Raw genomic sequence first — 18,657 nt, forward strand, 5'->3', positions numbered from 1 at the left:
ATTCGGAATTAACGTGAATTTATACAAATATCTTGCCAAAAACTATAAAGTAGATCAAAACAATGTTTTTTTTTTTTTTAAAGCTAAGGGCACATTATGCGATTGTTTTTCAAAACCAAGTGCAGGCTGAATTCATGTATTGCACACAAATAAAATTATATTGTTATTAAAATTACAGTTTGTGTTTACTTGTAATTAATATCTGCTTCGCATTCTGATAGCAGAGCACTTTATACAGCGAAATCCGTGAAACTACATTTTAACTCGCTACCACGTCAACGGTAGTGTTGACGGAGTAGTGACAGAATAAGAACCCCTCGCCGGTGTTGGAATTGAATTTTTACTTCAATTTCATTTTGATACTTTCGTTGCTTTGTGGTTAAATTTTGTTTTCCTTCGCTCATTTTTGAGAAATCAAAACATGGTCAAATGACAGCATCTTAAGCATAAAAGGGCAATAGTAACTTTTTTTTGCAACATAGTTAAAATTGCTAGATCGATGCCAGTTTTGGAATGACAAAGATCGAAACGTCAAAAACTACCACTTTGCTTACATTACAGGCGCATTAAAAATATTAAAAATTTGATAATATACCCAATTGTTTAGGCCAAATTATATTTCCCTGCCTTTCCATTATTCTTTTCATACGGTTATTAAAGCCTATAAATTATAAGCATTATAAACAGCAATCTTCTTCCCTTCCAATAATTGATATCACAAATCCCTCAGCCAAGATAAAGTTCCAAAACACATCGCATTGGTTGCGGACGAATACATAGATGCCGTATCTAAATGTGACAGACGGAAGTTGTTGCACTACTATTACCTTCCTCTGTGAAAATAATAGGCCTAACGTTGGGAATATATTCGGGTCTGGGAGGTTGAAAAGGAGGCGTTTATGTTGACTAGGCTTGTAAAATGAGCAACAACAGAGCTGAAAGAGAAAAGCAAAGACAAATCCAAGAGAAATGTCAAGCAATTATAGGTCAGTTACTTCGAGAGGAAGATAATAAGTACTGTGTAGACTGTGATGCTAAAGGTATTTATATATCGTTTTACTTTTATATTGGTATATATTCATTTATATGGTATTTGTGATGTGCTTTAGTTTCAAATTTTAAGAATAATTATTGTTAGTCGTGACTGCTAATGAAAAATATTAAATATTTTTTGATTCATATAAATATATTTATCTTATGCTTCAATCTACTCCTTAACAATCGTACCCCAATTACAGAGAACACCATCAGAATTATCATTTGAAAAGTAGGGTAATATCAGTATTTCTTTATGTGTATCCATATAATGCCTTGATAGGCCATTAGTTAAATTTTCATGATACTCTAGAATGGTATGAACAAATTTAATCCAAATTAAGACCTCATTTGTCAGGTAGTTATTAGCGAATACATATCAGTCTTCTAAGGCAATGCTTATTTCATCAGTGGGTAGCTTGGAAAACACTAGTTTCCTTTTTTTTTTTTTCCCTGTCATCCTAGTACCAATCCCATTCTATTTAAACAACCAAGCCATCTTAGATTACTTAACATTCTTAATGTTAGTATTGTCAGTTTTTCTCATCTTCATTTAATATGGTTCTGCCATTAATGTTCTCCTCAGCACCTCCTTAGTACAGCCCTCAGTTATAGGGCTGTACTTCTACTCAGGACAGTACAACTGAAGACATTTGTTTCATTGGTTGGAAAAAAGTGGGTACAGTGATATGCAAGTGGCAGGATTTTTCCTCCAGAAACATAGGCTTTTCATTCAACACAAGTAGACCATCCAAGAGAACAATCAATTAATAAACAGTATATTGGACTCATACCAGCTATGAGTCCAGCTCTAGTTCTAACTACTGCTGTAGATTTGCTTCCACTCTCATCTTTTATTATTATTATTACCCCAAGACCTCATGGAGTCAAAGACTCATCTGGTGAACTGGTTTTATTTGATTTGATTGGATGTCACAGGTAACTGAATCAGTTGAGTTACTGAGTGAGCACTTTACAAAAGTATATCATCCAGGTGGTGACATTGCAGAAACGAATAAACCAGTAGATTATACAGGAATTGTGGTTAATGAAGTGGAGGTGAGTAGTCTATTGCATAACCTCAATGTCAATACATCTGTGGGATTGGATGGTATACCAGCTCGTGTTGTAAGAGAAGCAGCTAAAGAATTGTCAGTACCCTTGACCATTTTGTTTAATTTGAGTCTCGGGTCTGGGTTAGTCCCGAGCAGGTGGAAAGAGGGGAAAATAGTTCCACTGCATAAGGGTGGTTCCAAGACTGCTGTCGTAAATTACCGACCGATTAGCATATCAGGAATCATTGTCAAGGTCTTAGAGAAATTAGTCAAGAAAAGAATACAGGATTGGATAGATGAAAATGGGATATTGTATGGGGGACAACATGGTTTTGTGAAGGGTAGATCATGCCTCAGTAACTTGCTCACGTTTTATAACACAGTGACGGCTGAACTGGATAGGGGTAATGGGTTTACAGTGATACTACTGGACCTTGCCAAGGCCTTTGATAGGATACCACATGGAACCCTAATCAGTAAACTGGAGCAGATGGGTATAGATATAGGGTTGGTGAGATGGATAAGAGGGTGGTTGAAGGAGAGATATCAAAGAGTGGTTTATTCAGGAGTGGAGTCTAAAAGACGTCTTGTGACTAGTGGAGTGCCACAGGGCTCTGTTCTTGGACCACTGCTTTTCAATTTGTTCATCAATGATATTGGAAAGGATCTGAGAGGAAGTGTTCACTTGTTTGCTGATGATGCAAAGTTGGGTAGAGCAATTGTGAGTGCACAGGATGTCAAAATTTTACAGGATGATTTGGATAGTTTGGAGGACTGGGCTAGGAAAAATGGATATCAATTTAATGTGGCAAAGTGTAAGGTTATGCACTTTGGGGTGAAAAGAATAGCAGCAGTATATCGCATTGGTGGAACCATACTCCAGGAGATTGAGGCCAGGGATTTGGGAGTGTTGGTGGATAGGGAGTTGAAGTTTAGGGGGCACATTGCAAAAGTAACTAAAACAGCTCACCAAATCACTTGGCTTCTGAAAAATACTTTAACATGCAGAGACGAACAAGTTGTTGTTCCTCTGTATCGAGCCTTGATAAGACCCCATCTGGACTTCTGTGCCCAGCTATGGGCACCAGGGTTTCTTCGTGATGGGGAGGAAGTGGAGAGGGTCCAGAGATGAGTGACCAAGATGATAGCAGGTCTGTGGAATGAACCTTATGAGAATAGGTTGAAGATTTGTGGGTTGCAGAAATTGGACGATAGGCGAAGGAGGGGTGATATGATTGAGACATTCAAATTACTGAAGGGTTTTTATAAGATTGATCCAGAAGATATTTTTGAAAATATGACTGGTGGTGGGAGGACTAGGGGCCATGCATGGAAGCTGGGCAAGAGTGTGGTTGACAAGGGTGTTAGAGCTAGGTTCTTTACTTGGAGAGTGGTAAATGAGTGGAATAAGCTTCCAGAGTCTGTTGTGGGTGCTACGACCATGAATGAGTTCAAGGCAAGGTATGATAGATACTGTGTGAATGTTGAATAGTTGTTCTTGACATGATGTTAGGGCCTCCCTCGATGAGTCTGTCGACTCCTTGGAGTTTCCCGGAACAATAATAATAATAATAAAAAAAACCAACTCTGAGATCTCCATTAAAACTGAGTTAAGCACTATCTTTTGATATTACTGGCTTCTAGCTCAATAGTAATTTGTTCCATTTATCCCTGCTTATTTGATTTTCTATTTCCATGTTTAATTTCTTTCTTCACTAAAAATTGTAGCCAAATAGTTCTAGTGAAGATATCAAATTAAATATAAAATGTTATTAATCTTTGAGTGTTTGTGCTTCTACATTCTTTCTTACCTTCTTTCACCATTTAAGAGATGGTGAAAATGCTTTTTTTCCCCCTCCCCTTCAAAATTCTGAACTTATCTTTATTTCATGTACATGTTTAAAAACAGGAATTGTTATTGATTTCTTTTATATATAATTCCATGGAGGAAAAGAGCTTTCAAAACAACTGTTAAATATGTATAATCCAACATTCCATCACAATGGAGAGAAAGCCTAGTAATATCAATACCACAAAAAAGCAATCAGAACAACCTAGAAAGTTTCAGAGAAATTGCACTACTACTTATTACAAGGAAAATCTATAATGGATACTTCTAAACTGAATTGTAAACCATATGTAGCACCTCTTCTACTAAAAATCAAGTAAATGTCTTGAAAAACAAAAGTATTGTTGAAAACATCCATTGCTTTAGAAGGTTGCTTGAAGGAGTAAAAGATAAAAATTTTCCCTTAACAGATTTCTTAAAAGCCTTCGAATTATCAACAGACAAAGGATGTTCAGAATTCTCAGTTATTATGGCATACCCTTGAAAATAATCAAAGCAGTAGCAGAACCATACCAGAATTATTGTGCAAGAGTAATTATTAATGGAGAGATGACTGAGAACTGTCTTATTTTCATTTTTGGGAGACTCTTTGGCATTCTATCTTTATTATTACCCTCGATTGTGTATTCAAGCTCACAGGAAATGGATACCGAGTAACTCTTGGCATTTGACAAATCCACTTAAGCAGTCTCTTGTTTTGCAGATGTTGTATGGATTGACTAACATTCAGACTGCCCAAAACTACTTACATAATTTATGTAAAAATGCAGCACTGATTGGGTTGGCAGTCAATAAGTGCCTGTGTAGCTCAGTGGATGTGGCGTTTGCACACCACCGCGCTTGGCCGCACGAAGGAAGTCTTGGTTTCAAGTCTAGTCGGCGACTAGAGGAAATTTTTCTAAGCCTTTTTTTGACCGGTTCCCGAGTTAGTCGATCTCTGGCACGGGCAAGCAGGTTTTTCCTCCCGGAAACTCGGGTTTTTCGTCCTGTAAACTCAAGAAAATCGACCGTAGAACCCACATTATTTCAGACATTAAATATATTTGTGTTAGGGTTAGGGACCACGAGATGGCGGCACATTTGAGCCGTCTCTCTTCACTGCGTTCCGCTTAATTAGTGATAGCCTTGGGCCATCTGTCTCTGATTGGGTACCAGTGGAGATTGAACTGCCCACTCAGTCTCCAAAAGTTAGATAGGGCTAAATGGCCTCGCCTACTCCCGTATACGGAAATAAAAAAGGCGTTAGCTGATTTTTTTTTTTTTTTAAGAACAGAATATAGGGGAATACAGGGCTAAATGATCACATTCTTGAAGTAAATGATTTCCATTACCTTGGTTTGGTACTCTGAACATAGTGAAAAGAAAGTGCAAAGCTCTTCATTTGCATAGAAGTCTAATATCTGCAAATCCAATCTCATCACCACAAATACCAAAATTTGTCTATACAAAACCACTAGTCAAGCTACATTTATGTATGGTATTCAGACATGGAACATCACTACTCAACAAGCAGCAGTTAATGTCATTGATAGCTTTTGAACAACTTGCTTTCTAATAATACTAGGATATACATTGCTAGATCACATTCCTAAAACTTCATTCTTGAAGAAAGCTAACAAAAACTCCTAATAGAAAAGTTTCAAAAACATCAACTGAGATGGTTGGGACAACTTAGACATCCACCTTTGCCTACGTTCAGTGCTGTTGCCCTCTGATGATTTAACCCTTCAGTTGTATCCAGCTCTTGATAATTTTGTAGGCAAGTGTTCTTGCCACAGAGTTTCTGGTGAGATTTTTACAGGGTAATTCACAATTGCTTCCCCTCCCCCATTTTATCTGGGCTTAGGACCAGCATATAACTGATGAATCAGGCCTATGGCTGGGTTGTTAGTATTCATGGCTGTAAATCTGTGTGTGCTCACAGGGCTGGTTTGCTTATTTTGAGAAATGAAAAACCTGAGTTTCCATGTGAAAAAAAGCCCTCTGCTGCATATGAGACGGGCTAACTCACCTTTAGTTGAAAGAGACCAAATAAAGGTTCCTCTCATCATGGATGGGAATCAAATTCAGGTCTTTGTCTATACCGACTGAGCTACGGAGGCTCTTCTTTCCCTCTACAGGTCAGTTAATGGACACATAGGAAGTTACAGTTGTTGCAATACATAAGCAAACTTATTTTTAAAGATGAGGCTCACAACCATCTGACATTTACTATTTGTCACAAAACAGAGCAACTTAGCTCACTTTCATCTAATAGACTTTATCTCTATGAGTTTTTGTTATATGAATATCTCTCTATATATTTCCTCATTTCCATCGTTTATACATGAATAAACGATGAATTCCATGCATGCATTGTATGACTGACTTTAGATGGTTTATTTTTCTTCCTCCTACTGTCACTCTTATATCACAATTTTCCAACACTCCATTTACAGCATACTTAAGAAGCAGTTAAATAATATTGGCAATAGTTTGTGCCTTTGTCTCTCCACTCCATTGGAAAGGGTGTATCATTCCCTTCATTTCAGAAGATGAGAATAAGAGTTCACTCAGTTGTATTGTTCTGATGTCTATTCTATAATGCTATAGAATTTTCCAAGGTGTCATGCCAAATAGAATCAAAAGCTTTCTCTACTTCATTAAAATTATGGCACATTATGTTCTGTGTATTTGTCTCCAGTGATATGGAATAAAAATATATAGTCTAATTGTGTACTCCTGCTCTATATAAATCTAACCTGTAAGTTATAGGCTGAATTGGATTCACTTTTTGCTTCAATTTGTGAGAGTAAGATGTTTAAAAATATCTGGCCTTGATGGCTGAAGGCTGCCTTAAAATTCATGCACTTGTTGTTGCTTCCTTTTTTTTGGAATGAGAATAAGAATAACATCAAAAATCTTTTGACTCAAATCATGCTTTCCATTTTCTTAATATAGAAAAATTACCATTATATGTAATTCTGGTGTTTAGGCTTATATGTTGATTCTCCATCATCATGTTGTTTAAGGAAATTAACAATGTAGACTAGATAACTAAAAAATATTTAATTATTACTGCCTACATTTTGCTGAAGTTAAATTGGCATCTTCAGGGATTAATATACAGGTGTTAAACATGTGCAAGCAGGCACACTTCAGTAATAAAGGTGGAACAGGAGAGATACTACTTTCTTATCTGTCAGATGACAGGTTGAGTCCACCTGCCCCTATGTACAAATCTTTGCCATTTGGTTCTATCTCTTGCCAATTCTGTCATCTCTCTAAAACTTGATAATTATGACCTTTCTTTCAAAGACTGTTGCCAAGTTCTTTCTGATCTAGCTCTTGATCGTTTCCTCCAATGATTCCATTCAAGACTATATCTGGTGATCTTTATTATTACAATAAAGAGCCAAGAGGCTTTTTTTTTTTCTGGCGGCGTAAATTAAGACTTGTGCTTGGACTCGCCAATAGTTCTTCGGCATGAAACTCTTGGAGATCAAAATCTGAGTTTTGGATTCGGGTTTAAAATAATGAGGGATTTATTATCCCCTTAACTTGATCTTAATTATTATTATTACTGACACCTCCAAGGAGTCCAAAGACTCATCGAGGGAGGGCACCCACTGCACACAACACTGTCTTCACCACTTAATACACCAACATCGCCTACAACAAATGGTATAGGATAATAAATTTAGTTTAATCCTTTATCCAAGTGTAAGCAAACAAAGTTTGCGCCCGAAAATATCTCCAGGACTAAGGTAAAGTGGTACATCCCTTGGCAACTCGTAGCAAAGGTGGATCAAGCTCTCATCTGGAGATATTTTCAGGTGAAACTTTGTTTGCTTACACTTGGATAAAGGATTAAACTAAATTTATTATAGTCTAACCAGATGCAAAATAAACTTCCAACATCTTTCTCTAAATCCAGAGTAATTTAATAAGGTGGTACACCGGTTGTTAACTCGTATAGGTAAATATGACCTCTCCATTGCTTCTGGCTTAGTATCACCACTCTGGGTCTGCCTCCCACTGATGAGACCTCAATAAAGGTCGAAAACGGTCTGGGTAGTGGCTCTTCCCTTAATGCATATAATCTTTTAAAGTATCTCCCATAATGCAAAGCACATCTCCTTGCGGAGATGTGCTTTGCATTATGGGAGATACTTTAAAAACTTGTAGCAAAGGTGGATCGAGCCCTCAATGCTACAAGTTGCCAAGGGATGTACCACCTTACCTCAGTCCTGGAGATATTTTCAGGCGCAAACTTTGTTTGCTTACACTTGGATAAAGGATTAAACTAAATTTATTATAGTCTAACCAAGTGCAAAATAAACTTCCTAAATGGCATAGTATCTTCTGCCCACTACCACCACTAGTATTTTCACAGATAATCACAAACATCCATGGCAGGATTCGAACCCACAGCCTTTCCACTGGAGAGCGGACGCTCTAACCACTCAGCCAACCAAGCCAGGCCTTTCTTTGAAAGGGTATTCTCTGGAGCTGTTCAAACCATCTTAATTGCTGTTTAAGAATTATAGCTATGATAGTTTAATTTTTGTTTGACTTGCTCATTTGTTTTGTATTCTGACCAGTGAGTATTATTTATTTTTCTTAAGCATTTCATTTTGAATGCTCTGATTTTCTGCATTTCTTTCTGATTGAGTGTCCAAGTCTCTGCTCCATATGTTGCTGTAGGTATAATAATGATTTTATAGGGTTTTAGTTCGAGTCGTTTTGAAATGCTGGTATTTTTCCATATTTTGTTTTATTCGAATTAGATCCTTTATTAAGTCTGTAATTTACTGTTTCTGTTAATTTAAATTATAATAATGGAATTAACTTTCGTAAAATATTATTTATTAGTAGAATTTTCACCTGATTATCACGGGCATCTTCAGTATACATGTAAAAATCTAATTAAACAATAACTGACAATTCTAAAAGGTGGCACCTAAGTAGCTAATGTAAGATAACTAAAAAAAGGTTATTAAATTTCTAACTTATTTAAAAAAAAATAGATGAATAAAGAAATAAATTACACACACACACAATTAAAAAAGTTAGTACATTTTAAATCGGCTAATCTTTCGTATCTCCCAACCAAAGGGGATAGACGTACCATCGGATCTGTGTAAGTTAGGAGAGTGAAGTTAAAGTATCACATGTTTCGTTATAAAGCCATTCTGTGACGAACCGACTTTTGTGAAGGCCACTTGGCTTGTTCCAGTGAACTCTATATCTAGTGTTGGTGGCGTATTCTCCAGTTCAGGCTCAAGGTATTGAATATAAGACTTGTGTTCTTCTAGCTAAATAAAAGCAGATCTTCCTGTTTGTCCAAAATAAGATACACAAGAGCAAGGAATCTGGTAGACACCTGGATAACAGATGTGGAAGCTTGTCCTTTGGAAAAGTGAGAAAGGTGGAGATTTTTCTGATTGTTCGAAAGGCAACAAAAATATTTAGTGCTTTTAAAACTTTTGCTATGTGTTCACTAATGCCTTCCGCATAAGGGATAGGAATACACATCATTTCTTCTGTATTTGGAGAGGAAGATATATCAAAATTACTCAAAGCTCTTTTGATGAAAGAATTCTTATATCCATTAGATAAAAAAAGAGGAAATAATGTATGGCAATTCTTTCTGTAATAGTTCATCTGAAGAACAAAAAATGTGGGCCCAATGAACTAGTGTTTTAATTAGTTCCTGCCTTTTGACTGGGATGGTGATGAGATTCAGCATGGATATAATGGCCTGTATGAGTCTTTTTCCTATAGACTGAGAAATGCAGATCTAAAAAGGCTAACTGCTTATTTACTTCTACTTTTAGAGTGAACTGGATCCTTGGATGAAGTGCATTTAATTTAGAGAGAGAAACTGTTGTGATTCATTAGAAGAGCCATTCCAGATAGCAAAAATGATCTATATCTGAACCAATGAGTAGGTCTAGATGAAATGTTGTTCAAAGTGCTCCATAAAGAAATTGGCAATTATTATTATTACAGGTGTCTCCATGGAGTCAGTAGACTCATTGCAGGAGACTGAAACCATCAAAACAATATCTATCATGTCTCTTCTTGAATTCATTTACAGACCAAGAACTCGCAACTGAGTCAGGCAATGCATTCCACTCATTCCAGGCAAAAAACCTCGTTCTCACACCCTTGTTAACCACTCTTTTCCTTAATATCCAGGGACGATATCTTGTTCTTCCCTCACTATGACACAGCTGAAACATTTCCCCTGCATCAATCTTATAAAAACCTTTTAGTAATTTAAATGTTTCTATCATATCCCCTCTTCTCTGCGTATCAACCAAATTCTGCAATCCACAAGTTCTCAATCTATCAATGTAGGGAACTTTTTTACATCACTCGCCAACTTAGTCACTCTCCTCTGAACCCTCTCCACAACCTCCTCATCTCCAATAGCAGGAGAAATAGGATTGCCCATTGCTGTTCCTTCAGTTTGTTGATGTAATTTGTTTTTAAAGGAAAAATAACCAGAATGTATTACAAAATCAAATATTTTAACAATGTCTGAAGTAAATTCTTGTTGCAGTAATTCAATGCTGTCAGATAAAGGAACATTAGTAAATAATGAAACAACATCTAAACTGATCATAATATCCGAAGCATCCAAATGAAGATCCAAAATTTTATTTTTGAAATCCAAAGTATTTTTTATATAAGTAGCAGTTCTTCTAGTTGAAGAAGTGAGTAAATTTGATAAAAATTTTGAAATTTTATAAGTGGGACAGTCTACAACTGGTCTTAACTGAATACCTGGTTTATGAACTTATGGAAGACCATACAATCTAGGTGGATGACTGAAGAAGATTTTAAGTTTTTTTCTTTTGATCTTCATCCCATGTAGATACATTATCTGTAAGAGAATTAAGTCTTTAATTGACTTCCGGTAGGATCCGATGTGAGAGACCTGTAAGTTCGAGTTGTGAGTTAATTCTGTTTTTATAATTTTCATTAATGTCTAATCATGGTATTTCCTTACTGAAACATTTGCTGTTTATGTATTGTCGTGATTGAGAATAATGAGACTGCCAAGATACCTGAATTGCTTTACGTGTTCAAGTATGTGATTTTCTGAGTTTATTGAATTTTTTTTCTCATCTCTTCCTATTTTGATTGTTTAGATTTATTTTCATTCCAAAAGTTTTGCATTCTTCATTTAAAATTTTTATGGTGCTTTACATTCTGCAAGAAAAATAATAATGATGCCATTTATTTGTAGACCTGGTTCTTCAGCTGTGGATTTGCATATATTTTCAGATAGATAATAAATAAATTTGGTGAGAGTGGGCAACCCTGCATGGCTCCTTTTTCTACTTTGAATTGTGTCAATTGTCAGGAAGATCATCTAGCTTACTCTCGTGCATATCAGAAATGGAAAGATTAAAAAGAAAGTTGGAAACTGTTGAGGCATAGAAACTGGATTCTCCCTTTATGGAAAGTATGCATAGGTTCTTCACTCTCACCACATGCTCCTTACTCTTGAACTCTTAACATTGAACAACTATGAAAAACAACAGGAGAAGGTTTGTTAATACTGTGGATCAAAAAAACAGTACAGAAAAGAATTGCTAATCCAAAAAAACTTTAAAAAATCTTATCCACTTCACTTGTATTTATGGTCTCAGTTCAGATTTAAATGAACTACATCACCAGTTGCAAACATCCAAGCCTGATTTATTATTCTTAACAGGATATCAGTTAGGAGCCTTATTCACTATTCTCCACCTGTGCAATTCCTTCTGTCACAAAGATGGGGCCTCTGCTTGATTATATACAGCAGCGCTTCCCAAACTGTGTGCTGCGGCCCCCTTGGGGGCCCGGAAATAATGAAAACAAAGTGAAAATTTTTAAGATTAAGTAATTTTTTTTTATCTTAAAATAAACATTTAATTTTTATTATTTCTTTTTTGTTATTTTTATATTTTAATGGGGAAAAAATCGCACATTGGTGCGGGTTCACAAATTTTGCTTCCTTCGTATGTCGGTGCTTAATGAATATTAGTAAATATATGCCTATTCATATAAGTTTCATTTCAAAGGAGAAATCTAAGAATTGCACTTTGAAATATTTCACCTGATATTGACTTTTTGTGTAGCAGTTTTGAAACACATCCATCACATTAAATTGTTATTAAACTTCTTTTATGTTTTTAATTCTTTCTTTATTACTAATCATTTTATGTTTCATGTGCTTGTACTGCAAATGTACAATAACAATATATCTATATAAAAATATGAGTTAATGTGCCATGTAAAATGCTAAAAATGTAATATTTGCATTTGATTTTTGCAATATTTGCTGTGTATGTTTTGTATTGAATATAAATACAATAAATATTATAATAATATTTGTCTATATTAAGATTTTTTTTCGAGGGGAGGTGGGGGGCATGAAATATTTTAATGTTTCCGAAGGGGGCCCTGACATCCAGAAGTTTGGGAAGCACTGATATACAGTCCAAATATCCAAGCAGTGAGGGTGTCTTTCTTTTAGCATTCACAAGGCAGAATAACTTTCCTTCAAATCCACATCGAGCCAGCAGAGATGCTGTGATTTTTGTTGATTAGTCTTTCACAAATTGCCCACTTGCCTATCAGGGTATTCAGTAATTCCCTCTCCCTTACCTGTCACACTTATATTTATAGGGCAAGGTACCCCATCATTATTAAGAACTGCACATTACATGCTGCCTTTAATCTTCTGTCAACAAGACATCAAAAGAATTATGAATACAACAAGTCTTCTGATGATGTTGATATCCTCCAAATGCTTAAAACGTTCTCCTTAATTAACACCTTTATGGATCATCCTATCCTAATGTATAATCTTTACAATCTCACACTAATCTGCCCTTCAGCACAGGAAACTAGCCTGTGTCCAACCAGTCTCACTGAAGAGACAAGAAAAAAAAAAAGAAAAAAAAACCTTTCAACTATTGAACATGCAGTAAATCTTTTTGCACTCACCTTACCTCTATTGAAAATAATGGAATAAGTCATTAGTAATCAACTTTCACTGTCTGGAAGCCAACCAATTAATCATTGACTACCAGTATGAAATTCCTTTACTTTATCAACAGCAGATTTAGTTTAAGCTTTAGCAGGAAGGACCTCCCACGGTGAGTCTTGTGACTCCGTGGAGGCCTGAATAATAATAAATATGTCGGACATCCTTTATTGGAAATTTCGTTAGAATACGTTCCTCGCAACGGTTTTCCACTCTCCAACATCTAATGTTAACTTTGTTTCAACTTATATACCACATATCAGAAAATGTACAGCATTTTTATGAATGCCAGATGATCAAAAAAAAAAAAATACTAGTTAAATTAAATAATGTTAAAATTAAAGTATTCATAAAAAGGAGGGGGAGGGAAATTCAGGACACTTTACTCAGAAAAATAAACATCTCCACAACGAATAACCTTTTTCCAGTGAGATAAATGATTATAAATATGCCCCCAGTAAATTCCCAGCTTTCTTGGAATTAAAAAAAAAACAACTCATTTTTTAATGCTCTTCAGCTTCAGATTATCAGCTGCATGTGTTATTGTGCAGCCATAAAAATAATAATAATGAGAGGATTGGACAAAATTTCTTAACCATGGCTTTGTATTTTGTCCTGGATGACATGTTCTTTGTGAAGCTTCTTATTGTCTTGGAGGAACACTTAACCTTTAAGTGTTGCAGGTGTTTTTGGAGTAGCTCATCATGAACCACAAAATCACAAGCATATCATAAAAATTTCATGATTATAGAAACCGAGAGTCCAAGTAATCCATTATACCAGGTATTAGGTGTGATGATCTGTGGGATCTCAGAGAATTACTATTTAACTTGGCAAGAGGATCATGGATGAAGTTTTAAAGTAAGGCCTATATACACTTTGAAAAGATGGGGATCGCCTAGACCAGGGGTCGGTGTGCTGCATGCGGCCCAAACGTGCATTTTTGGCAGCCCATAAAAGGTTGACCATGCTTGCATGACATGTGGCCCATATGTTGAATTATTTAAATAATACATTTTATAATATAAATAATAAATTAAAAATAATTTTATACCTATACTTCTTGATATCGCCAGACAAGAAGTATAGGTATAAAATGGCAACTTCATCCGATAACAATGGAGATTTTGGCGCACAGTGAAGAACTCATTTTCGTTAGAAAATGTTGGAAAATTTTATCAATGCTTGCCAAAAAAGCAGGGGGACACACATTGTGATTTATAATCTATATTGCTTTGTTTTTGCGTGATAATAATTTTTCATTGAGTTTCATTTTCATTCTTGTTTCATATTGCTGTTTTTTTTTTTAAATTTCACACTTGACGTCCGTAGACGCCGTATGGTCACTGCCGCACCTCACAGGGTTTTGGCAATGATGTCTTCTGCTAGAGTAAGTGGTGGTGGTGTCACAGATTCTCTTTCCACACAAAGTTTGTAGGACAATCACAAACATCCATACCCACGGCAGGATTCGAACCTGCAGCCTCTTGGCTGGAGAGCGGACACGCTAACCACTCAGCCAACCAGACCGGGCTGTGTTTTTTATAAGACTGATTTAATAAAAATTGATACCTCAAATGTTTTTTTCGCTTACTATTTTCGCTTAATTAAATGCTTGCGGCCCGATTATTAAAAATAAAAGTTGAATGTGGCCCATGAGTCTGAAAAGGTTGCTGACTCCTGACCTAGACATTTACCTAAACAACAAAAATAAATAAATAATATTTATATATATATATATATATATAATCAGTAGCATAGTGCTTTTATGGTGTTTATGTTTTTTAATTTGCTTTAAGTGTTACCACAGCTGAAGAAGTCATTTTTGACGAAACATGTTGTGTGCTCTATTAAATTAACTTGTAACTTGTTACCTATTTCTCGGTTTCAGTCAGTCAAAAAAAAAGATGAATATATATATATATTCATCTTTTTTTTTTACTGACTATATCTTTTTTTTTGACTGACTGATATATAAATAATAATAAAGCCATCCTGGTTGGCCCTAATGGATAACGCATTTGCTCTCCAGCCAAAAGGCTGCAGGTTTGAATCCCGCCATGGGCATGGATGTTTGTGATTGTCTGTGGAAATATATAGTGGTGGTGGTGGTAATTGCAGCATTCTGTGAAATGCACTGATGTTTTTTGTGGAGCTGTTACAAACTGGCCTACTTGATTTGTGGAAATGTATATCCAGTCCATGAGTAAGCAAACAGCTATGCTATGTAAGGTGCTTATCAACAATTTCTTTTTAAAATGGCATTCCTTTTCTGAAAATCCTGTATAATTGATGCATTCATGGGCTGTACTGTTCAATGTTTAATTCATACATAAATGATATAGAAAATAATCTGGAAAAAAAAAAAAAAAAAAAAAAAAACACCATGTACTAATCGCAACTATCACAGAGCAAACGTTGTCATGCAATAAATATAAAATTAAAGTTATCTTTCTATAACCTGTTCATTATTGTCTTCTTGCACTTGCCACCTATTAGTGGTCACTTACATTACCTGTGTGTGTTGGGGGAAAGAATAGTGTCTTGTCTTTTCATTTTCTTTGCATTTTATTTCAATATAAAATTTGTGATGCTACAGAGTAAATTTCCTTCCATATTGATGTTCTTATTCTTACAGGACCAAGATGGGCTTCTTGGAATTTGGGAATATTTCTTTGTATACGCTGTGCTGGTATTCATAGGAATTTGGGCGTTCATATTTCCAAAGTAAAATCTGTAAATTTAGACACATGGACACCAGAACAAGTAGCAGTAAGTTTAATTATTGTTTTGCTTAATTTTCTAAAAAAGTAGTAATTTTTGTTATGTGGATAATTTTCTCAAATTGAATAAAATGAGATTCTTTATTATTATTCAGGCCTCTATGGAGTCAAAAGACTCATCACGGGAGATCCGTCCTAAGAAACAGTCTCTCAAGACTCAACGTGGGAGGTCCCTCCTAGGAAACACAAAGTCTGTCGTACCACTCCTTAAACTCATTGACCATTCTTGCTCTCGCCACTCTATCAGGCAATGCATTCTACAGTTCAACCACCCTCCATGCAAAGAAACCACTGCTATCCCTCTTGGTCACAGATTCTTTTCGAAACTTCAAGGGATTGCCCCTTGTCATCACTCCTTCCTGCTATTCAACCAAGCGAAAGAACTTCCCAGTGTCAACCCTGTAACCACCTCTCAACAGTTTAAAAGTCTCAATCATATCACCTCTCCTTCTTCTATCCACTAAACTCTGCAGTCTACATTCTCTCAGCTGATCCTCATAACTAACATTGTATAGTCCTGAAACTGTCTTTGTTATCTACCTTTGTATACCCTTTCCACAGTTAATTTATCCCCTTCAAATCCTGGGGACCAAATCTGAGAACAATAGTCTAATTGTGGTCTGATCAGAGACTTATACAACGGAATGATAACTGTTTTATCTCTGCAGGTCATTATCCTTCTAATTATTGCAGCAATCCTCTGTGTTACCTTCACCACCTTTGCAATATGTCTCCTAAATTTCAGGTTTCTATTAATCATCAACCCCAGATCTCTTGTCTCCCCTACTTTCTCCAGTATAACTCCTCCCATAGAGTATGCAGCATCCCATCGATGTTTCCCAAACCTCAAGACCTTACATTTTGCTGCATTAAACGGACATCCTCCCCCCCATTCATTTGCCCATCTATCTAGCTTATTTAAATCCTCTTGCAGGGCTACCACATCTGCACTATTACTAATAACCTTTCCCGCAGCCAAACTTTCATTGAAAAGCCAGTATTTGGAACACACTCTCCTTCTGCACCTCTAAACTTCGAACCTGCCCTATCCCTCTAGTATTAAAATTTACTCCTCCAGGATGAAATACTCCAATAATGTGTTCATTGAATAATTCCACTATGTCCTCTGCATCAGTCACTCTAATCCCATTTTTATCCCGCAATGTCATTCTTCCACAGTCATTTCTCTTCCTACTGGCCACAAAGCTAAAAAATTCCCTAAGATTTTCTTTGGATCTTAGGCCAATCTCTTCTCATATTCCAGTTTTGCCTTCCTTACCATACCAGTCACTCTCCTGGCCTGAGTCTTATATTTTTCATGCATCTTTTCTTCATCTGTCTCCTTATATCTCTAACATAGCCTCTTTTTCGCATGCAGTTCCTGTTTAATATTGTTTGTCATCCATTTTACTCCAAATTGTGTCCTCTTCTTCACTCGTGGAATACAACTTACTATTGCTGCTAACAAATATTCCTTCACAATTTCCCTTCCTTCCTCCATGAAACTTCCCCGAGTTGACGTCTAAGACTATTATAATCAACTGCCTTATAATTCCATATACGTTCCCGTCTCTTTGATACTTCCAAGTCGAAACCAGTGGTGTACCCAGGGAGGGGGTCAAGGGGCCCTGGCCCCCCCCAAAAGAAAAAAGGAAATAAACACTAAAAAATTTTCCAAAATTCTTTTCCTAATTAAAATTGATTTTTTTTTAATTTGTGTTGTGTTTTCTATTTCTATACTATTTGTCATGTATTGGCGATCACTGCAGATGCTGAGTCATAGGTCGTAGGCAATGCGTAGTGTGTATTCGTAAATCGTCTACTCAACTCGCCCCCTCCAAGATTAAATCCTGAGTGCACCACTGGTCAAAACCATGTGGTCACTCTCTCCAACTGGTGGGAGAGATCTCATCTCAGTTATTATCAACTCTTCTGATGCCATGACCAAATCAAACTCTTGAACCTCTTGTTCCCTGTATTACATGTTGCCTAAGACATTTGTCCCTCAAGATTTCTATAAATTCCATTCCCTTATTGCTTCATGCATCTTCCTCTCCCCAATTTATACTACTGTAGTTAAAATCTCCCATAACAATCATTCTTCTTGCACTTGCCAAACTCAACTGTCTAAAGATCTCTTTCCCACTTTCTTTGCTCCTTGGTCTATAGCAACATCCTATTAAATATCCTGTCTTCACACCTCTACCTCATACCATATGCTTTCAAAATCATTAGTGTTGTCACTGCCTTCCAAAGCCTCCACGCTTAGAGGACATAAGTCGTCACTTATCATAAGGTACTCTACCACCACACTTTCCCTTCCTATTCCTGCTGAAAAATGCTGTACCCAGCTATTTCTATTCCTGTTATTATATCCTCTTCTGTCAACTGCGTCTCAGTGATCCCAATAATCTTTGACCAGGCTGATGCTATCAGCGACACTAATTCCTCTCCTTTATTCTGGATTCTCCTGGCATTAGTATAAAGCATAAAATTCTCATGCATTTTTACATGCTTTATTGTTTGTGACTTTTGCCCATGAAAAGTTGTACACATATAGTACATTAGTAACTGTGGGTGGACTTTGGATTTTTTTTTTATCTTTCTTTTTTGCATAATCCAGGCTTCAGGCATATAATAAACAGGGTGGTGGTCCTGCACCAGGTGATGAAATTCATCTCCCATTCAATATCCATGCTAGGATTTGAGCATAGTAAAATAGATACACTATTTATCAAAATTAGCACAGTAACATATACCAGTGTCATTTCTCAATTTACTATCCTGGGGTTAAATGTCCTTTGAATCAGTAGCATTTGAGTTGTTAAAAAAAGTTCTAATTCCCAAGGATGATAAAGCAGAGTTCTAAAGGATTTCAGACTTTAACATCAAGAGTATTTTTACAGT

At 36.1% G+C, this 18,657-nt stretch overlaps 1 protein-coding gene across 3 annotated transcripts in view; it reads left to right on the forward strand.

The window, feature by feature from the left end:
• The first annotated feature begins 815 nt into the window (after nt 1-815).
• The window catches only part of LOC150095210 (stromal membrane-associated protein 1), a 166,750-nt gene continuing 148,908 nt past the window's right edge, over nt 816-18,657 (forward strand). For 2 of the 3 annotated variants that reach the window (XM_090410136.1, XM_090410138.1), the window contains exons 1-2: nt 817-1,040; nt 15,606-15,739. In XM_090410136.1, the coding sequence (XP_090266262.1) occupies nt 920-1,040; nt 15,606-15,739 (255 nt within the window). In that variant the 5' untranslated portion in view covers nt 817-919. Of the gene's footprint in view, nt 1,041-15,605; nt 15,740-18,657 lie in introns of all 3 variants that reach the window. The other variant, XM_090410137.1, reaches the window with a different exon arrangement.

Source organism: Typopeltis vanoorti, chromosome 20 (genome assembly GCF_054136105.1).
Source record: "Typopeltis vanoorti isolate ZY-2024b chromosome 20, IOZ_Tvanoo_1.0, whole genome shotgun sequence".
Classification (NCBI taxonomy): domain Eukaryota; kingdom Metazoa; phylum Arthropoda; class Arachnida; order Uropygi; family Thelyphonidae; genus Typopeltis; species Typopeltis vanoorti.